Source organism: Lutjanus erythropterus, chromosome 14, assembly GCF_056507025.1.
Source record: "Lutjanus erythropterus isolate fLutEry1 chromosome 14, fLutEry1.hap2, whole genome shotgun sequence".
Lineage (NCBI taxonomy): Eukaryota > Metazoa > Chordata > Actinopteri > Lutjaniformes > Lutjanidae > Lutjanus > Lutjanus erythropterus.
The window spans coordinates 12,585,328-12,607,865 of NC_139330.1; the positions used below are offsets into that span (position 1 = coordinate 12,585,328).

General features: G+C 38.9%; 2 protein-coding genes across 2 annotated transcripts; one reads left to right on the forward strand and one right to left on the reverse strand.

The window, feature by feature from the left end:
• The first annotated feature begins 6,629 nt into the window (after positions 1–6,629).
• Positions 6,630–7,322, forward strand: neurog3 (neurogenin 3). The gene has a single exon (XM_084736118.1). It carries the CDS (start codon positions 6,630–6,632, stop codon positions 7,257–7,259), a length of 630 nt encoding a protein of 209 aa, XP_084592244.1. The 3' UTR covers positions 7,260–7,322.
• A 2,759-nt stretch (positions 7,323–10,081) lies between these two features.
• Positions 10,082–19,640, reverse strand: pdlim1 (PDZ and LIM domain 1 (elfin)). The gene is made up of 7 exons (XM_084735764.1): positions 19,415–19,640; positions 17,206–17,357; positions 16,215–16,299; positions 14,904–15,088; positions 11,645–11,793; positions 11,319–11,436; positions 10,082–10,338 (listed from the first exon to the last, which is right to left on the reverse strand). The coding sequence occupies exons 1-7, from the start codon at positions 19,505–19,507 to the stop codon at positions 10,152–10,154; spliced, it is 969 nt and encodes a 322-aa protein (XP_084591890.1). The 5' UTR covers positions 19,508–19,640; the 3' UTR covers positions 10,082–10,151.
• Positions 19,641–22,538: the final 2,898 nt, after the last annotated feature.

The window sequence follows — 22,538 nt, forward strand, 5'->3', positions numbered from 1 at the left end:
GTAGATCTTCTGTTTAAGAAAGCTGAGCGTCGCACGTTTTGACTCCCACCACTGGATGAGTTAGCAAAGAAGCGGTGTTGCGTTCAAATGCTTTTCGTAAACTCCAGGTAATTCAATGAAGGTAACAGCAGACACAATATATAGGTCATGGGCAGAGTTAGATAAGATTACTTTGAAATGTAGTGATATTAGATTAGAGTTATATTGGAGAATGAAAAAAGCAGGGAATTATGTAGAATAGCTTAATGATCATGGCTAAACAATTCATACACATATGCAGATTAATTAATGCAGGGAACTGTTTTAATCTTTGTGAATGTGGTCATTATAAGAAATATCTGAAAAGTATAAAAACCAAACACACCGTGGCTATTTACAAAACATATATTTTCTATTACCCTTTTATTTTTAAATATTTATTTTATTTTCTACATTTTATTGGTTTGTTCTCAATTTGTACTACCAGTGGTTTCCAGGCCTTTTCCTTAAGGGACCTCATTTCATCACTGAGTAAATTGACAGACCATAATTAAGTTATTTTATAAATATTTCATATTATATTCAGTGCATTACAATGACAGTACAGAACAACTGATAATTTCCGGTGAAAGTTGCATCAGAGAGGAGGTTTCCTGATATTTAAGGAAATTTTTATACAATTTTCTGTCTGTAATATGTTTTTTTTTTTTTTTTTAATTATTATCAATTTAAACAGTCATACCTACTTACTCTTCTCCCCCCCCCCCCCCCCCCCCCCCTCTCTCTCTCTCTCTGTTTTTACAAAATTGACTGTTTTCTTCTCACATTTTGCCATTGTTCTCTTATTTATTGTAGCTCTTTGGTTGTTTTAACATGGTACTTTTCTAATGCAGGATATGGTTGTTAAGCAGAGAGTGAAGGGTCAGTGGATATAACTTATTTTCAGGTTTTCATCATGTGCTTACCCTGTTAGATTTTTTTAGAATTAAATCTTAAATAATAATCTAAACTTAAGCAATAAGTGAGATATAGGCCTACGGCATACTTGCTTTTAAATGAGTTTTCTTACGCCCCATAAAATCAAGAGGGCCTTGAGACCCCTATGAAGCTTTGGTGACCCCTAGTGGGGTTGGGAACCCCAGGTTGGGAACTAGTGCCACAAAGTGGAGCACTTATCTAAGAAACCAAGTATGTCAGAGGCACTTTTCACAAGTAATTGAACATTAGTTATCATAACTATAAAACAGTTTTGTTATTTTAAAACTGACATATTTTAAAAACAAAAGCCAAAGTACCACCAAGTTACTATAATCTAATGTAATTGCATATTTTTCAAATGTAATCTGAATTATTTTTTGTAACCTTATCACGTAATCCAAATTACATGTAATGTGTTACTACCCGACCTTGGTCCCTGGATTTTAGACGTGCGTCCAAGTCTCCTTTTTTCTTTCTTTCTTTCTTTTCTCTTTTAAATAATTATTTAACTGTCTGACAACAAAATGCTCATGGGTGTGAAAGTGGTGTTTAATATGTATGTATGACTGAACAGACAGTTATATATTTATAAAGTTTTGCATTTTGAAAATACTGATAATTTTGCGGCACACTCATGTTTACAGCTGTGTTGGATCGTTCACCTTTATTCTACTTATAGTTCCCATATGTTCGACATCACCTGAACGTCCCATTTGGTGCTGCTTTTGTAACGTGACATGTTGTTTTCTTTTTGGGAGTGAAAGCAGCGCCTCAGAGCGGCCAAACACTGGAACTGCAGCTATTTCTACAACAACAACATAATGAAGGCATGATACAAACTGCAGATAAAATCAAATCTCGTCTTTGGTTGAGACAGATTCACACCTGTAGACAGGGAGTGTGTTTAAGTTTAATATTAATGTTACAGCTGGACTGAAGAACAAAGGAACTATTATATTACTCAAAGAATCATTGTTGATGTAATATGGATGGAGCAACAATAACAATAACTCAGAGAGCTCAGCCTGTGATGCTCATGGTGACTTTAACTCTGTGACATGCCTCTAATTTTTATCCTTTACACGGGCGTGTCTGTAGAGCTGCTCAGTGTCCACGGTGGTTGAACAGCCCTGGATAGTTTCTACATCATGTTTTCACATAAACACCACTGAGCTCCATGTGCACATTTGCAAAAATGGCCAAAATTAAAGACTTTAAGTGTTAAAAAGTTTTTCCAAAGATATAAATTTACGTTTATTATAAAGGCTTGGGGAGTATTTTGCAATTTCTGTCACACTTGAGTTGACGCCCTCGAACAATTAATCATCCTGTTGATTTTATTATTTATGTTGAACTAGAGCTGTGAGAAAAATGGCAATGAAGGGATCCAACAAAATATCCTCTCTAGTCAATTAAAGATATGTTTGTTCATATTTAACTTAGCCAACTTGATGGCGATGCAAAGTACACCAAAGGAGAAAGAAAAAAGGTATCTAATGTATACCAAATCTTTCTTTTTTCAGATGAGGCAATAGTTGTTCAGAGACTCTCTGTTATATGAACTTTAAATAGAAAGATTAATGTATTAATTTTCAGCAAATTATAAACTGCATAAATAAGCGCAGACTTACTGTTGGATTTCTTCTGGGCATTTCATCCATCGGTGGAAATTTGTTCTTTTTATCCACAATGAGGCACTAATGAACACGAGGTTTCGCATTGTAAACAAGCTATCAGAAAAAGAGAAAAAAAAAAAAACATGCTGCATTAGTTTGGAGGGTGAAAGGAGGCGACTTGCAGCCACAGCCCTATTGGTGCTTAAAACCTGCAATCATTACAGAAAGACTAACTGTCTCCATAGGACAGCTATTCCTCTATAATTGGTGTACACTGTCTTCAAAAGCGGAGGTGAGAGGTACAATGCATTGCCTGTGAAAGGGAACTCCAAAGCACATTAAAAGTGAATTACTTCTTGTCTAAAGTGTGTTCGGGGTCATTCTGGTCACGACGCGCGCACCTCTCCAAAAGCGCACACGTCTCCAAAGGCGCACTCCATACTTTCTAAAAGGCAGTCACATTGTTGAGGGGTTTCACAAGAGGTGTACATATGGCATCCGGGTTGCAATTAAATGTTTTTAAGATGTTTTTCCTTTCTTGAAGAAGTTTCCTTTTTCTTTTTTTCTCTCCCGGCAGCTCTTTGGCAGAGAGAAGAAGAGGAGGGGGGCACATTGAATGGCTGCGCTGCTAGTTTGGGATGACAACAATCTGGTCAGCGAGTTGTTGGACTTTGATTGCCCCCCTCAAAACGTCCTTCAAACAAAAAGCTGAGGACGAAAATAAAGCCCCACCTGGTACCTCTGTTTGCTAAAATAATAATAAATAGATTTCGTTTAATAAATAAGCAAAAGAGACTGTAAAGTGAAGTAGTTGAGGAAGTATTAATCAGGAGCATCGGGCAGGTATCACCTGCTCTGGAGCTTGCTCAGTTTATTGTTAAATATTGTTAAATCACTTTTCGTACCAAGTCTGCTCCGATATCTGCTATTTCCACAGCAACTGGGCGCTTATGTTTGCCCATACTTTGCATAACAAGCAGGACACTACAGCACACTGATAAAAATCAAGGAGAGAGACTGACAACTCCAAACCCACACCTGTCCGTGATATCCCAATATGGATTTGGCATCAATGATTATTTGTAAAGTGGTAATATTCAGTTTACTTTAGACTTTTCGTGCCTTTTATAACAGCAAGGCACCATCTCGTATCTCACTAGTGTATTTGTCCAGTTTATTGAAAGCATATGGTTATCAGATTGTTCCCAAAACACATATTTAGACAGAAAGTTAAGGAGAGCTTTTTGTGATCCTTTGTTGGCAATTGTAAATCATGTTTGAGCTGTGGCACACGCCCCCTCTCCCCCTCACCACCGCTGACACGTGTCTGCATACTGTTGACATGTTTTACTAATCTTTAACTCCCTAAAAGTAAAGTTAGATTATAAAAACTTAATGCGCCACTGAGTTGTGGCCACAGTGGACATGTTTTTGGAGATGTCATAGCGCACACATATAGGCTCACATTACAGGAGAAACTGAGCTTTTATTGTTGTGGCACACAACAAGAACCTGTGTACTATCAGTTCACACAAAAGGTTTCACCGTCTGAGCTACTCTTTGTTTGGTGGCCCCATGCGTAATTGTCCTCGTCCAATACCGGAGCTCTGCGCTCTAACGCATTTAGCAAATGTTTGTCCAAATATTTGTGCCATTAAAAATTATATTTTCTTTGATATTTATCAACTTTTCTGAGCTAATAGAGAGAGAAGTTACACTTTAAAACAACATTAAGCAACAACCAAGTACAGGCCAACTTTCAGCAGCTTAAACTTCTTTAATACCAACCATACTATGCCAGGTCATGTGATATGCGCACAATCAAAAATACGCAAATGCATATTTGATAATAAAGAATTTATTTGAAAATAATCGCGAAGAAGCTTTTGTTTCCACCTCAGTTTACAACACTGCGGTGCACCTGAATGTGACTTTCGAAGCCAGTTTGCCAAGTTATCATGAACACCATGTATCCTGCACTGCATGTGCCAATATTTTCAGTGCGTAAAATGTGCCATTACGAGTACTCTTTATGATAGAGATTTGAGAACATTTGCAAAAGCAAACTCACACCTCTTGCTGCAAAAAAGAACTTTCTGGAAAGAACCACCGTGATATGTTCGAGGTTTATGGTTCCATGGCCTTTGCGCACAAACAATATGACAACCAGCCAAATTTAAAGCGCTTTCCAGCATCTCTTTACTAACATTACTGATAACAAAAAATCAACAACTAAGTACTGACTGTCCCTGAGATCTTTCAAACGAGCTGAACACTTCATCTTTACACATCATTTACATTCGTGTACCAGATCATCCTTGTAGTGTTTGGTTGTAGACGACGAATTTCTATGCGTAATAGGAAATATTTATTTGGGTTTATTTATTGCACGTCTGGAGCAATCCAGCTCCTGCGCTCTGGCTAAAATTTGAATGCCAAAAATACAGTGCACCGTAGGTTTTGAGAGATAATGTCCACATTATGCACTAGTCCTCACTAAAGCCCATAATAAAAGCTCCCAAAATGTTTCTAACAACAGTTTCTACCAGTTGGATAAGTGACTGGGAGAACTGGCTGCATAACTAACAAGAAGTTATAAATATATAATGAACAGAGTGTGAACAGTTACAATAAGCAAGTCAGAACCAGCTGTGCTCCTGAATTAAAATATTGCTTCCGGGCAGACTTTGGGGTATTGATGATTGATATTCGCTCTAACAGGTTTGATCTCACTTCAGACTACAAAATTTGGTTATTGTTAACATCGTTACATGGTCCTTTACCGCATTCACGTATGTGAATGAAAGTGACAAAGAATACACAAAGAGATACAGCACTGTGCAGGATGAGAGAGAGGGGGGAGAGGGTGACGGATGCGCTGTCTGGAAGCTGATTGGCCACTTGACAGGCGCTGTTGATTCAGGCGCCCACCGCGCAAAAAGATAAGATAAAGGCCATATAAAATCACAGAGATGCGCATCCATCCCTCACTGTCAGCTGCACATATAGAGTCTGCTGCCTCCTGCACCAAGAGAGGATTAACAAGACGACTCACTGTCTCTACATCCGAGCATCACCTGTCAAGTAAGTGCAAATATATATTATCCTATGTCTGTCTATCTCAGGTTTTTATGTTATTTGATCTTTTACAGATACAGTGTTTAAAAAAAAACTGAAAAAACTCACAACCGTCTTCAATAAATTTTAGAGTTTTGAATCAAACTCAAAATCCTAAATTTTGAAAGAAACTTTAAAAAGTTTCCCAATCTTCTGTTGAGATTATTTACTTTTATTTTTTAGTTTTAGAAACATAATATATATATATTATATTGTATTATATTGTTATTATATATATATATATATATATATATATATATATATATATATATATATATATATATATATATATAAATAATATATTAGTATATATATATATATATATATATATATATATATATATATAATAACAAATTTCAAAAACTGTTGATTTAATTAATTAAAGTGAAAGTGAATGATGGATAATAATGTAACATTTTAAACTGCAACCAGTTAAATTGAAAACATCGTAACAATGACAAACCAGGTTCACAGCTCACTGTGGACATTTTTTGAAATACAGATTTTTGGGGGTTTTTGAAACTCAAAGATTCAAATTAAACTAAAGAAGGAAAGTAAACTATCTCACCACAAGATTAGGCTTTGAAAGAATGAGTTTTCTCAACCTTTTCACAGTGTGTATTTTCTTGCTAGTTGCAGTTACAGGCTTATTTTGCCTCCTTTTATCACTTAAAACATTTAAAAAAACTGCACTAGAGATAGGTGCAATCATTTCATTACAGTGGTAGACTGAAAAATATGTTAAAGGCTGGAAAACCTGGGAAGATATGATCTTTAGACACTAAACGTTAAAAAAGAAAGATTTTTAGAAGCAAAACTTGATTAAATTATTCTCTAAGACATTATCCATGATTTTATTAATGCAAACTCTTAGGGAATATTAGTAAATGTTTCTTTACTGTAGTGTTTCTGATTAAACTGAACTTAAATTTGCACAGGATGTCTCCTAAAGCCCGCTGCGCCCCCAGTGACCTGCGCACATCCAGAGAGGCAGTGACCCTCGGCAGGTTTTCTCTTCGCCACCCCGTGAATGAAAGCAGTGGCTCAGGTGAAGTGTCGCCTCGAGCACCGCTGAGTGTTATCGCAGGTGACGCCTCCTCAATGAAAAATCTGAAACAGAAAACCAGATGTGAGAAGTCCGGGCAGAGAGGAAGGCGCAGGATGAAGGCGAACGACAGAGAGCGCCATCGGATGCACAACCTGAACTCGGCTCTGGACGCGCTGAGGAGCATCCTGCCGGCGCTGCCTGATGACACCAAACTCACCAAGATCGAAACTCTGCGCTTCGCCCACAACTACATCTGGGCTCTGACAGAGACTCTGCGCATGTCCGACCAGGAACTGCAGGCTGCGTCTGACCTGAGCAGCCCAACAAGTGTTTCATCCGCGGAGTGGGACTCAGCATCGCCTGCAGAATCTGGTCATGTGACCTCAGCTGACTGTTACACACCAGCTCATGAGATGAACTACAGGATTTCATCCAGACATACACCCAGTGTTATCCCTGTCACCTTTTATTTCAAGTCATTCTGTGGTGAGAATGAGCTCAAAAACACTTGGCACTATTGACTCTTCATCACGTCCATCTGATGTCCACGTGCTGCTGCTGCTGCACTGCTCTCTGCAGGTTTTCTTCAGAAATCTCAAAATTTCACCTTTTTTCAAACGTTGACTACCGACTCATACTTTGAGCTAGAAACTCCATTCAAACTGGAAAATATTCAACATTTCGCTGACTTTTTATATTTGTTTCAACTTCTTAATCCCATTCAAACTTTAAAAATTATTCACCGTTTTCTGAAATTTGGTTATAATGGAAGTCAATGAGAAAATCCTTCAAACTCGCTCGACTTCACCCTGTCGCCATGGATTCATACATTCACGTAGAAACTCCATTCCAACTCTCAAACGCTTACAATCACGTGGACTTTCGGTCACTCATTCTGATTTTCGATATCTCTTTTAGTTTTTCCACAGCAGCAGTTTAAAAAACATGAAATTTTCATCTCTTCTCAGACTTTATAATGGGTGTGTATTGCGTGCGGTCGTTAAAGCTAGAGTGGGTGATGTCATCGCTAGAGTGGAGAGGGGGTACAAAATCATCCAGAAATTTTCTCTTAAACTCGCCGCTACGGCCACACCGTTTGCTCTACATACACAAATTTTACAGGATTTTGTAGGAAAAGCCGCCGAAGTCAATGGACAAACGGTTTGGGCTGAGCGGGGTCCGAAAGGGCAACAAGTTGAACCGGTCGCCCCATTCTCTCCCATGTTAAGCTAGAGCAAACATTTCTGGAAGAAAGCAGATGATCCCTGTTTTTTCCATCGCCCTACTGGCCTCATTTTTCACACCACAGAAATAAAATTTGCACCTTCGCGTTCGGCATCTCGTCCTCTCGCTCACCGTATGTGGTTTTTAGCTCTAGCAATTACGGTTGTTTGTTAAACAGCTGGAATTTGAATGGTACGTTTTCTCAATTTTTGCCTTTGTTTGCAGTATTTGAAATTGAATGTGCTGTTGCTTGCAGGCGATTGGCTGATTTAACTACAGCCGTTAGGCTGAAATTGACCAATCACCTGTGTGTTACAGAACATTCAAATTTGAATACTGAGAGGATCTGAGTTCTTAAAACCTCATGCAGAGACAATTACACCTGAAGCAGCTCAAGGTTTGAAATGACTAGCAGTTTAGAAAGACTGTTTATCTATCTCTGTCTGCCACTCTCCATACCCGTCTGTCTCTCTGTCTCTCTAGAATTGAATGTGCTGTTGCTTGCAGGCGATTGGCTGATTTAACAAACAGCAGTTAGGCTGAAATTGACCAATCGCCTGTGTGTTACAGAACATTCAAATTTGAATACTGTGAGGACCTGAGTGAAAACCTCATGCAGAGACAATTGCACCTGAAGCAGTTCCAGGTTTGAAATGACTAACAGTTTTAAAAGACTGTTTGTCTATCTCTGTCTCTCTATCTCTGTCTGCCTAGAATTGAATGTGCTGTTGCTCACAGGCGATTGGCTGATTTAACCAACAGCGGTTAGGTCCTCTCAGTATTCAAATTTGAACGTTCTGTAACACACAAGCGATTGGTCAATTTCGCCAGCCTGAGTTCTTTGCAGTTAAAACCTCATAGAGAGACAATTACACCTGAAGCAGGTCAAGGTGTTTGAAATTATCAGTTTAAAAAGTCTGTCTGTCTGTCTCTCTCTGTTGCTCTGCATGTCTGTCTGTGTCTCTCTGTCTGTCTGTGTCTTTCTGTGTCCCCCTTGGACATTTTAGACTGCAGTCTTTTTTAACTGTCAATAAATTCAAAGTTTCAGTTGCTTCATGTAAAATTGTTACCCTTCTTTCTTCAGATTTAGTTCTTTCAGCTTTCTAACAAACATTCAAATTTTCTACATAATTCTAACATTATTGTATTTTCATGCCAGCTATTCAGTGTGGCATGAGCCTTTCTTCAAACATTCAAACATTTCACATAATTCAAACCGTCTTATATCATTCAGGCAGCTATTCATTGTGGCGTCAGCCTTTCTACATACATTCAAACATTCAAATGATTCAAAACTTTCTTGTATTCAAGGCAGCATTGCAGTTTGGCTTCAGCTTGAAGCATTCACACCCGCAATTTCTTCAGAAATTGCTTTTCTAGTTAACAGTTGTTATTACATGATTATTGGCTGCTACAAGGCTGAAAACATAAGAGGCGTGTTGCACAGTCATCAGTGATGTCAGAGCAGGTTCAATCCTATTTGTCCAGAAACAGATTAGTGTCAGTAGTATTTTATATCTTTAGTGTGAATGTGTTTTTTCAAAGCACTTAAACAGAGTTCACAAAAGAGAATCTGTTCAAAATTGTTGTTTAAATGATGAAAAACTCTCCAAAGTAATCTATTACTGTCATTTAAGGCATTTTGTTTTGTTTTAAAGTGATTTTGTGACCATGTTGCACTCAACATTTGCACCAACAAAGAGCATGAAGCACAATCAATGATTCAGGAAGACGAGACCATTTGTTTAAGCTAAAATATTTATTTGGTAATGATATTCAAATTTGTTTTTGCGCTGTTTTTTGCTGCATAAAAAGTAGATCTATTTATTTAATAAAAATGTAGAAAACGTGCCTCTTGGGGTGAAAAGTAGTCTGTCTTTCCATTGTTTCCATAATTCTTAATAATGAACATTTACATTTATAGAGACAAATATTACAAAAACACAGTGGCTGTCATTCAAATGGAAAACTGTTTCTTGGGGATGTCATCATCTCAACAGTATTCATCAATTTTCCTTTCATAGATGCCAAAGTTAATGTGCAAATCGACACTTTCAGGGAAATAAAATAGAAGACCATTTTACAGTCGTAGGAGGAGCATGAGCTAAATGTTGCGATGTCTTGGATTATGATGTCATGGTGTCCTATCCTGGCGTGCAGTCTGAGGGAGGCTGAGCCCAGTGAGCGCTCTACTTGGGGAAGACGGTGACCACGTCGTAGCCCTCAGGCGGAGTCGCTCGCTCGCGTGCGTGCTTTTCACAATAAATCTGGTCCTCCACAAAGAAATGTCCCTTCTGTTTTAGGTTGACGTCGCAGTCTGTGCAGGTGTAGCACTCAGGGTGACGGAACTTGTCCCTCAGCTTCACCACCATCCCCCTGAAGAAACAAACATCACATCAAAAACGTGATCAACACATTTTTATTGATGGTTAATCTGTTTTTTCACTGAATCAATTAGTTGTTTGATTTGAATCAGGCGTGTTGGAGCAGGGGAACATCTAAAGCGTGCAGGGCAGTAGGTCCTGAGGACCAGGACTGGGACACACTCAATCGATAATGAAAATAATTGTTAGTTGCAGCCCTAGTGTCGTAGAAGAAGACATGAAGAGCTCCCAAGCTTGTGTTGACCACAGATCTTGTTTCAGGCATCTAGATAAAACTGAGATAAGGGAACTGGAGGTGGAAAAATTCCAGCTCATTTCTAGGTTTTAGGACTCATTCTTGCAGCACTCTATCGTACAGTATTTCACAAGATAAACTCTGAGAATAACCCTATAATCAAAAAGGGTTATTGAAAGTGTCTGGGCACTAATTATCCCCTCATCAGTAATTGGTTCTTAAGTGGACTTCACTTGAGCAAAAGCCTTAATTACGCAGCCTGATGAAAAACATCTGTCACAAGTAACTACACAGATTTGAAGGGATACTGAATCCAGAACCATCAAGTCCAAAGAATGTATAAAAATATGTTTTCAGGGAAATCCACTTATATAAGTAATCGTCAATGCATCAGCAGCAGCAGAACTTCAAAAGAGCTGACATGTTTGTCCTGCGGTCTTAACTAAAATCAGCCACAAGGTGGAGTCAAACTCCAAACATAAACATCAACACTCTGGGGCTCTTTGTGTTGCATCACAACATTTTGTCAGTGTGAAATTATCCAAGTGTGAAAACACCAAGCGAGATAAACAGTAGGTTACACTAAGTCTCCTGAGGGAAGAACTGTGCACAGATCTGGGCTGATATTTGAGGTTTGGATTCAGATGAAGTCATAAACCGTTCTCGTAAACTTCCTCAGTGCAGCAAAATGAACATGCCATCTGTGAAACAGTTAGAAGGAATCATAAAACGCTTACACAATCCCGGATCCACATTTGTCACAGGTGGGTAACTTGTCTGCGTTCCCCACGGACGATCCAATCTTTGTTGAAGGTGCTTTCACACTCCTGAACCCTGATGGTCTATCAGAGTCACCTGCAAACATCACACACACACACACACACACACACACACACACACACACACACACACACACACACACACACACACACACACACACAAAGAAACAATCTAATTATCTAATTAAAAATAAAGATACTTGTGTGCCCAAAGCTGTATATTCTAAAAGAAAAATCCTTGATCACCCTTTGAGGAAGCTGTGAGTAATAACCCAGACTCGTACCTGTCTCCAGAATCTCCTGAAGCACTTTGAAAGAAGCCGACTGTCGAGGAGGCTCATCGGACTCTTGGTTCTCCTGCAGCATCTTGTAAACCTCTGAGTCTGCTGCTACAGCCGGCCTCTTGCCTGTCTGCGATGGATCTGATGGAGCTCTAAAAAAACAAGTGTGTACATTTCAATATGTCTGCAAGAGTCACAGGATACAAAAATGTCAAAACATTCTCTGGAGACAAACAGCAGACACCTCGTCTCCTCTTTATTGCTGATGTTGATGCATTAAGAGTGTAGCTGCAAAAATCTTTTTGCTTGTCTGTGTGTCTTGTACATTTTCACTTGGACTTCTCTTTTAGGTTAATATACTGTACATCATCAACTTTTCCTGCTCTTAAGTGTTGCATTAGGTTATGCATTTTTATTATTTGACTACAGTTGAGTGAGTACCACTGCATATCATATCCATATTAATGGTGAGACATATATGACCCAGCCTTCTGGGAAATGGCCCAAACCCTGCGAGCTTAATTCTTGCTGAGCAAACTAATCAAAACTCCACAAGGAATCAACTCGTTCCAGAGGTTAGAGGCAAACCAACCAATGACTTAACAGGGAAATTCCACACTAGCACGCTAATTAGGATGCTAAAAACAATATGCAAGTTGTTTTAATACATCCAAAACCTTAGTCTGAAACCAACAGCACATAAAATGCATACTGTTTCTGGGGAAAAGCACTGGACACTACAATAGCATAAATATACCACAATGTATCACAGTAGGGACTACAACAAAAATAACAGTGATCAAGGAAGCTCTGGTGTAATGTCAGTAACACTTCACTTTAAATGTCAGTACGGTTTCACTTTGCTAGGCGGAATATTTTTTAAATTACTTCATTGTTGGAACGGGTTACCATGACTACGTGTCTCCATCTGGCAAGGAGGCTCTCAGGAAGTGACGCCATACATGCTGAGCATTGTGTCAGAAAAAAAATAAAACAAACTACTGTTTAATTATACAAAAGCTTGTCAAATGATGGTACACACAGTGGATATGTAATGCATAGTATGTGATTTCTACCACAGCCAGAGTGTTGTCAATCAATAATTGATTCTTAGATGCAATGCGGTTCATTTGTTTAAGATTGATTTAAAATATTGCTTTCTGAATTGATTTTCTTACCTCAGGAGTTTGTACAGTGAAACAGCTAAAAGATAAAAAGTACTACAAATGCTGGGTTACGATAGATAATCAATCCACTTTGTTTCAACCCAATGGTCTGTGAAACACAAGTAACACACAGTGATAACAAGTGTGCTCCACGAAACGTTAAGCTAAAGCATGTAAGCAGTCAAGCATGCCATTAATCTTTGACCTGCTCTTTCTCATTTAAACATGATGATGTATGGATTTTACAAAACAGAGGAGAAGCAAAGCACAAACAGAGAATATACAGTACACATCAACAGTGATATGAATCACTGAGTCATTACAAGTTTTATGTCTGTGTCTGTATTGTCTCACTGACAAAATCCTCACACATATAATTTTATATTACAGGAACATACATGTTTATAAAGAAACTGTTGACCCTGCTGTATTACCCAACTGACACATTATAATGGAAGTACAAGCATATGATTTTCTTCATCATGGATACTGATAATTATGCTACTATCAATATGTTCATGCAGTGAAAACATTAATTGAGCTCAAATTATCTCAGGCTGCCCCCTGAAAGTTGATATATTGAATCATCAGAGACCAATAAATAAGCTGAGATTATTCAAGTTGAGCAGTTGTTTTGTCAGTCTGAGTGCATGTCAATAGCAGGATAAAACAAAAGCTTACAAAAACACAGAGAAAACATTTTAGCGAGGGATTATAAATAAGGGGAATCATGAATATATTTTTATATTAGCTGCAGCACCACCTAAAAAAATTGTTGTGACAGTATGCACTGTGGTGGAACATGATGAGAGGAGGAGAAACGAGTAGTTGGTAAACAAGTTTCAGCTCTTGTTTTTTAGCTGCGTCACTGGACACAGAACAATGCAGCATGACAGGCTGTAAACTTTACAAGTCACTAAATCACCACCAAACTACCTGTGATGGGAGCAAAGGAGAGTGAAAGAAATAGACCACAGCATGACGGCAGCTGACAGCGCTGTCAGCAGCCCAGCAGGGGAGAAGCTCCACAGTGCGATGGGATTTTATACCTGCAGCATGAGCAGCAGGGCCAGAGATGATTTATAATTAACTAGATAGCGTATGCAAAGATGGCATCCATTCAGTCCAGTGAGAGCTGCTCACCTGGCACATAAGCCAAAAATGTTCTATAGCTTCCAGGTTTACCTCCTGGTTATACACCCTGGTGAATATGCACAGAGGTGCCCCTGGCCTGCGAGTTCCCGCTTGGCCCACAGACTTTGCACTGTGATGACATCACAGATTCTTAAAGTGCAAATATAAAACCTTGATGGATCAAAATTCATCATAGAAAGTGTCATAACTGACTTCGTTTGCAACTCGAGGTGTCCTGTCAACAGTTTCTCTTTTTATAATGGTGGCTAATGGATGAAAATGCTTTTGGGCTGGTGGGGAATTATGGGCTGAAATTCCCACTAGGATACTGCAACTGGGAAAAATTTGTGGCAACGCCCTGTCTAGGTCATATTATATGTCCATCAGCAGGACGCGCATTTTTAGTGTCTGACAAATCTGATGTTTTCATATCACTGATGATGAAGAAAGGAACCAGAATGTGAGGTAGATGAAAAAAATTAGGATATATGTGGCGCTGAACTGAAAAAAAAGAGAGAGAAAATAGAAAAGAAAATCAAATGAAACCTAATTTTTGTACTGAACAGTCAAATCTGATTCAAGTGATAAAATTCTCAGCTCAGTTGGGAACAGTCCCAAAAAATATCCATCACAAATCATTATGTCAAGTTTGGTCTACGCTGAGTGATGAGGCCACAAGCCCACAGACCACAACTACAAAAGGACATTGTCTGGACAGCCTTTGTGAAGCTACATGTCACTCATCAGCTTCTCTGTAATCCCACCACAGCCTACAGAGCTATCAAAGTTCCACACTGACTGACCCTGATAAAACTCAAACAATGCGTTTACACTGTAGTTAAGCTCATCAGTACTGGGACTACATTTACTTTGGGGTCTGTTTTGACTTAATCTTCACCCCCTATGGGATTCAGTCTCGACTAGGACGTGACGAAAGCGATGTAATTTCAGGCGTATCTTACTTGCTGCCGGGCTCATTAGCTGTAGCCATGGTTTTAACTTCGTCCACGGCTGAGTTGAACTCCTTGATGTTCTGTGACGAGTAGAGACCAGACGGGCTGTTGTACTGGTTTGTCACCACTTTGGAGCCAAAACCAGTGAAGGGCAGAGCACTCCTGTTGTGGGAGGATCCGATGTGTTTCACCTCCTGTAAAAATTTAAAAAAGTAAAATTGTCTTGTTAAAGATTTTCGTGTGTAACCCAGCAGAGAGTGGAGAGTGCAGGTATCAGATATCACTGAAACATGCAACACTCGTAGAGCAAACTTGATGCAATGCTTGTCACAACTTTTGACCTTTTATTTTGAAATTTCTTAGGAACTTGCACATGTACAAACATGCAGCTGATATCATGCAAGTTATAAGTATTACTCAACATTTGAGAGCACCTAACCTCGAGTGTCTGACAATGAATTCAATACTAACTTTAAAAACTGAGACTCAGAAACATTGTTCAACTGAAAACGTCAAATCAGTCTTTTCTGCTTCTTTAACTGCTGCTTCAAAGTCGCACATAATTGTATAATGGATAATTGGATAATATATGACTATGGATTATGCCTTAATTATAGCTAACGATTTCTCTAAAGACAAATACGTCATGACTCTGGCATGCCATCAGAGTGGGCACATAAATACCACTAAATCGAGCTCATGCTTTACAGTGGAAACACGGAAATGCCTCCAAAAATAGCTCATGCTTCAAGCATCCGACATTTAAATTGCAGAATACCCCAGAGTCGCTGCAGACAAGTACACTTACACAAAGAAAGTGACACTGACCAAAGCTATAATGGCCTAAAAACTACAGAAGCAACGGTTTAAAACAGTGAGGAGGCATCAAAGTGACAGACTCCAGACAAGCGCTTGTGACACGTGTTACTGTGTGTGTGAGAAAAATGCACAACATCTGTGAAACACACAGAGCCTGAGACACATCACACCATTTCCTACATGAATTCACACTTTGGCCTCAACTTTCCACTCAGCGGGCAGGAACTGAGGCTTGCGTCAGAGCTTGGCTGATAAACTACCGTCTCCTAGGAAACGTCCTGTTGGGAAGTAAACAATGACTTCATCGTTGGCAGGGTCAAGGAAAAAAAACCCCACAAGTCTTTGTGAGCACAGTGGGAAAGGAACGTGCAGGCTTCCAGAAACTATATGGCTACCTGTGAATGGGATTTCCCGATTTTAAGCGAAACAAGAGGGCAGAGGGAGTCATTTCTGAGGCTCAAGTGCCACATCCAGCTTGATGTTGAAGCAGTAGATACGCACCTTTGGCTCTGATGCAAGATTCATCTTGTATGGATGCGTCTTCCCTTCCTCAGATGAAAGCGGCGACCACATCTTAATTTCTGACCTGCCGAACAGAGGACGGACAAGAAACTTTCTTAAATATTGTTTAAAAAAGCCAAAAACACAAAGTAAGCCTACAGAAGTTGGCTTTAAAGGACTCCAACTGCGTCCTTTTCAGGGCTTTTCAAATAGAAAGACCCACTCAGCCGTGAGCAAAAAGTGGTGACGTAGGTAACAGCGCTGATTCCTTCACCTACCCTCCCTTAAGCTACTGTTTACATGTTGGGTGCTGGGTTTCATTAAGAAATCTACATTAGGTCACATGGAAAAATGTTTATAGAAGAGCTTGGGAAGCGTTTTGACAGTGAAAAATACATACTGACCAAAATTTTCTGCGCACAGGAAGCGCTACAAGAAAGCAACAGAATGATATAAATACCTCAAAAATAGTAAACATATTAGACCTGTTCCTTTAAATATAACATGAGTCAAGTTTGTTTTTCCTGTTTCTGGGCCTGTTTTCCTGTGTAACAGCACATGAACATGACATTATACCCGGGTCCTTAAATGCAACAGATCCCTTGCAGGTATGTTCTTTGGCTTGGTGTCCTCAACAGTTTACCCCACCCAATGTTCAACACATTCCCTCTTAATTTGAACAAACATATTTGCTTCAACCTGCCTGCTGAGTCGCTTTCAACACCCGATGCATGAAATCATCCGCTACCAGAGTTATGATGTAACATGCTGACGTGACACGGAATTACAACACAGCTTAACCTACATGCACTTACAAAACTGAAGATTTCAGTGAAACAAAAAGACACACTTGCTCTTTAACAGACATGAATAAACACAACGTCATTCCCCGAACACCTGGATCGAGGCTGAGCTGTCTCATATTACTCAGTGTTTTTCAGGCCCGCGGCTATGCAGATCAGACTGGCACATGTTGCTACAACCTACCTACCTGTCTATGGAGAGCACCATCTCATCTATGCACCCCTTGATTTTGTTCTGCGCTTCCAAGTGAGTCATGTTCTCTGTCGATTCTCCGTCGATCGCCATGATCATGTCTCCAATTAACAGGTTGGCCTGGGCAGCTTTACTCCCTGGGGTGACCTACAACACAGGAGACGTAATTGATTGAGTGAGTGAGCTGTACTTTTTACATAAAAAAAGTAAATTCTAATTTTTTCTAAATCTTTCCGAAACAGCCTTTAAAAAAACACTTGAGAATACAATAGTTAGAATCATCAAAGACAACTAGAGTCAGATATAATCTTTTAATTGTCTGAAAGTGTCTTTTCTAATCAGAGCTTCATTCGCCTGCAGTATTGTTTAATTGTGACCTTCAAGGACCTTTACACACATTTCATTGTTTACAGTACACTCAGGCAAAGCCACATGCAGAGAGGTGTTTTCAGTCAGAGCTGCCTCGAGGGCAGACACTCTATCGAAGATAAAGGCTCGATGCTGAGAGAGAGAGAGAGAGAGAGACAGACTCTGGCACAGTCCAGGAATTCCTAATCACTTTTCCATGGGTGGAGCTGACTGACCACTGTTAGCAACATTTACAACAGGAACGGCAGCCTCCATTCAGGCAAAGTACACACTGTGGAGAGTCATATTGTGATTCATTATTGTCACAAAAGAGTCAAACTGTATAAAGCTTTGCATTTATGGACACCATGCTGTTGTAAAGTAACAGAATGGGCTACAGAAGGCTGACAGCTTGGTTGAAAAGAGGTCTGGGTGTTCATGGACACTTAGGGCTGCTTAAATAAAGATTTTTTTTTGTTCTCCATATTATGCTTTCAATATGAATGTATTGGTATGATAGACTGTAATAGGACTGCAACTAACAATTATTTTCATTAGCAATTAATCGTTTAGTCCATGAAATGTCAAAAAATTGTGAAAAGTGCTCAACACAACTTCCTAGAGCCCAAAGGGACATTTTTAAATCGCATAAACTGCCTAACCAACAGTCCAAAACTCAATACACTTCATTTGCTATAATAAATGACAAAGAAAAGCAGCAGGTCCTCACATTTAAAAAGTTGGAACCAGCAAATGTTTGATATGAAATGATTAAACCATTATCACAATGGTTGGCAACTAATTTTCTTTCCAATGATTAATCAACTAACATATATTTCTAAATACAGTCAATGCTATATAATTCTCACATATCTGTAACTAAAGGTGGGCAATATATCAATATTATATCTGTACCACAACATGAGAAAAGATACTGTTTTAGATTTTGACTATTGTTATACTGTGATACGTCTTAAATGTTGTCTTTACCTGATTTTAAAGGCTGAGTTACAGTAAAATTATTTTATTTTCTGAACGGACCAGACTGTTCTATTATTTGCCTTTACCCACTTGGTCATTATATCAACATTATTGATGATTATTTATCAAAAACCTGATTGCATTAATATTTTGTGACAGCAACCATAGACCTCCTTACAACATGTTCACAATATTGCTAAATATCAACATCTTAGTATTTGGTCAAAGATATTGTGATATTTCATTCTGTATATATACTGCAGCCCTAACTTGCATTTACATTTTTTTAACTGACAGTCAACTTTGATTTCAGACTTTTTACCATTTGTGTTTAATTAAGATAAATACGACAGCCAAAGTATGTGAGACAGACATGGTGAAATATTGGTATATTGGCAATTCTGTTTAACCTGCACACTAAAGTTCATATTTACATTAAAGAAGAAGAAGAAGAAGAAGAAGAAGAAGAAGAAGAAAGATAATTCACCACCAATAAAACATCTGAAATAACACAAGTAATCATAATATTGTGTATTTTTTTATCCAGCTATAGAAAAGGCTCGAAGTAAAACACTGGACATCACGATATTATTTCCTGTAACTTAGCTGAAAGTTTAAGAAAATCCCACATGAGCAACATACCGACAGTGAACTGAAGGCTAACGTTAAGCTAACAGAATCAGACCGATGTCTAATCTGTGAACTAACGTTAGCCTTCTGCTAACACTAGCTAACATTAACCACCTGTAGGTTTTATATCGGTGAGTTATAAAAATAGTTCGCGGGAAAGTCGCCCAGAGAACAATAGGTGAAAGTATTCGTCGGTGCAGGTGTGGTTACACTGACTTAAACCAGCAGCTAACAGTAAAACTTACCCGTGAAATAGTCAGTGGCTGGTCGAAGTCCTTTCCCCCCACCAGCCTGAACCCCCAGGGGCTTGGACCCTGCACCACCACCCGGAGAGGCATCACGTTAAAGGTTTATATCAAGAGACGAGACTGGCTGTTAGTGAGTTTAAAGATCGGTCCCTGCTGTCTGGGACATGTGCCGTGGTCGATAGTGAGAAGTTTCAGCCTGGATGCAGCTCTCAGACTGTATATTGGAGGAGGGGGAGGACCCTCAGGTTACAGTTGGACGAATAGATTTTGAAGTTTCCACGCTGATAAGTAAGAGCACGAAGATCGTCTACTGAGAAGATGGATCACTCCGAAATGAGGCGTTTTCAGGAAGCTTCCGACAATGGGAGGATTTTTTTGCCTAGAGGCCAAAGTCAGAACTGCAGGTCAAGTAACAGTAGAACCCAAGAATTTTCTATTTATCTTAAAGGACCAAATCAGCAATTAAATGGAGCTGCTATTGTCTATTCAAATTATCTTTATTAAACACATGCACTCATTACATTGGGTGACAGTCAGTGGTGGAGAGTAACTAAGTACATTTACTCAATGACTGTACATGAGTACACGTTTAAAGTGCTTGTGTTTAACTTCAGTATTTGCATTTTCTGCTTTATACTGCTACTCCATACGCCACTACATTAATTTAATACCTTTAGATTTGGATCATGCATTTTATTATCAGTTAACATAAGAATTATTAATCCTGGGTGAAAATTCCCAAACTACCCAGAGGTATATAAAGTGTTTAAAAATAGCTCCATCTTTAAGGCGACCTATGCATCATCAGAAGCATCAATAATGATAAACCAATAATATACTATATATTATTCTGAAATGGGTCATTATAATGACCACTTTTAGTACATTCAGTTCATTTTGATGCTAATACTTTTGTACATTTACTTAGGTAAGATTTTGCATGCATGACTGTAGAAAAGTGCTTCAACACTGTGCTATTAATTAATTATCTACTTAAGTAAATGATTGAGTATCTCTTGCACCGCTGACTGACAGTTCCCACAATACAATAAACACAGGCACTTGTATGTTTTTTTTGTTTTGCTTTTATTTGAGTCAATCTTGCACACATCTGTACACATCCTCCTGCTGCTGTAAATATTTACAAGTGCACCAAATGTGTATTAATCTGCTGGATCACATGTATAAATAATCCCCAACAAATCCACTATTTACTCCTGTCTGAGTAACACTTGTGAGAAACTGCAGTGCTTAGTTAAATCTGGGTATTAGCTTCAGGGTAGCAGCTTCCTGCTTCCAAAGTAAAACAACGAGGCTGTGGCTGCATAATTTCAAAACATGTGAAAGAATTGGGTTTTTTTTTTTATGAGTAATAACAATGAAATGATCTTAAATGTGGTTGAAATGCTTTTAATCAATGCCTTGTGAAGTCCATATCATGGGGGTGCTTTGAAATCAGAGCAGAGTGATGCCTCTTCATGTTTTGCGCCTCTCAGATGAGCTCCAGTGTTTGTTTTAGGGATGTCTGCCTGCCGGTATACGTCACCTTGTTATATGCAAGCTTACCATTTATGGTAGAGCTAAATCCCAGGATGTGGAATGTGCCGCTCCCAAAACTTGAATTCCTGCTCATAGAGGATCTCTGCTGAAAGTGGAGAGAAAAAAGCTCCAGGCAGACTGGCTGACTGAATGAAACACGTCCTTTCTTGTGGCGTTAACATGCATCCCTAAACAGGCCTTCAGTCTGGGCCAGTGAAGCCTTTGAAACTGTTTGCTTTAAAGTGAAACAACCCTCACAATGTAGATGATCGCATCAAGTGGAAAGTACCTCTGTGAAAACACATCTGTCAGCATCATCATCACTCTGATGGGAATTTACTCATACTGCTGCTTTAAAGGCCTCACAGCAGCTAAACTGAGTGTGGGCCTGCTATCAGTATTTATGTCATCTCAGAGACATTACAGAAGTTATCTTCTAACATTTATTACTGGCTAATGTCACCTCTGAAGCATTAATTTAAATAATTGCTCTGGGAGTCGCCTACAGGATGTTGCTGCTTTATAAAAAGATCATCAGATAACAACATGCAGTTTCACCGAGCCAAAGACTATCAGCTCCACCTTTAGCTCACATCAATTTGCATCAGATCAGCTCAGGATTACACAGCCACCAGTATTGTGCCTTTAAAAACCATTTGAACTTGCCCCAAACCCCTAAAGGGACAGTTCCCTCCTTTTACCTCTTAGCTCTGTTTATCCATAGAGATAGTTTTGGATTGGCTCAATATGGCAGTAATGGGCCAATACAAAGAGGTCAGTGCATTGTCTACATATTGTATGTCTTTATTACATGGTTTTGTTAAATACTTAATTCTGATTGGTCAATTATAGCATTTAATGCTTATTTCTGTTTAGTAGACCTTTGCTAACAGACTGTTGATATGGATGCAGTTCTGATCATAGACTCTGGAGGAGCAATAACATCACTTTAAAATTAATATTTTGTATCACTGATTTCTTTTTTGGTGAATAACCATGTAATAAACAGGATAATGTACAGTAGTCATTATTGTATTGGATCCTACATCATCTTGTCAGGGTTTACTTCGTAATAATGACCTGCTCACTGTACATTATCCCTTGCATGTCCCCATGTGTATCACTAAGCAGAGGGAAGTGTGCATCTACTCATGGATGAGAGGCTGAGCTGAGCTGAAGCCTCTCGTCCATCTAGTTCCATGATTTTCGAGGAAAGGCTGACATCTCTATGGCTGATATCTCTAAAAATCTGTACTCACACCAGAACTATCTGGACGGATAAACGGCATGTGGAAGATGAACAAATTTGATGAATAATCAACGTACTAATTTTGTGAGTCTCTGTATTTAAGTTGTGAAATAGGAAGGTGACTGTAAGCCTGAGTGAAAAATCAATCAATCAAATCAGTGGAACAGTATACTCAGGAAGACTAGTGTGCCTACACATTGTTAAAGGAAGGATTGAATCAACACTGTTACGGAATCAGCAAGTGTTGGTTTATATATAAGGCAAGACGCTTTGTAAGACCTTCAGAGAACACTGTGCTAGAGTCTTCTCTCCATGCTGCATGAAGTAAAGAGA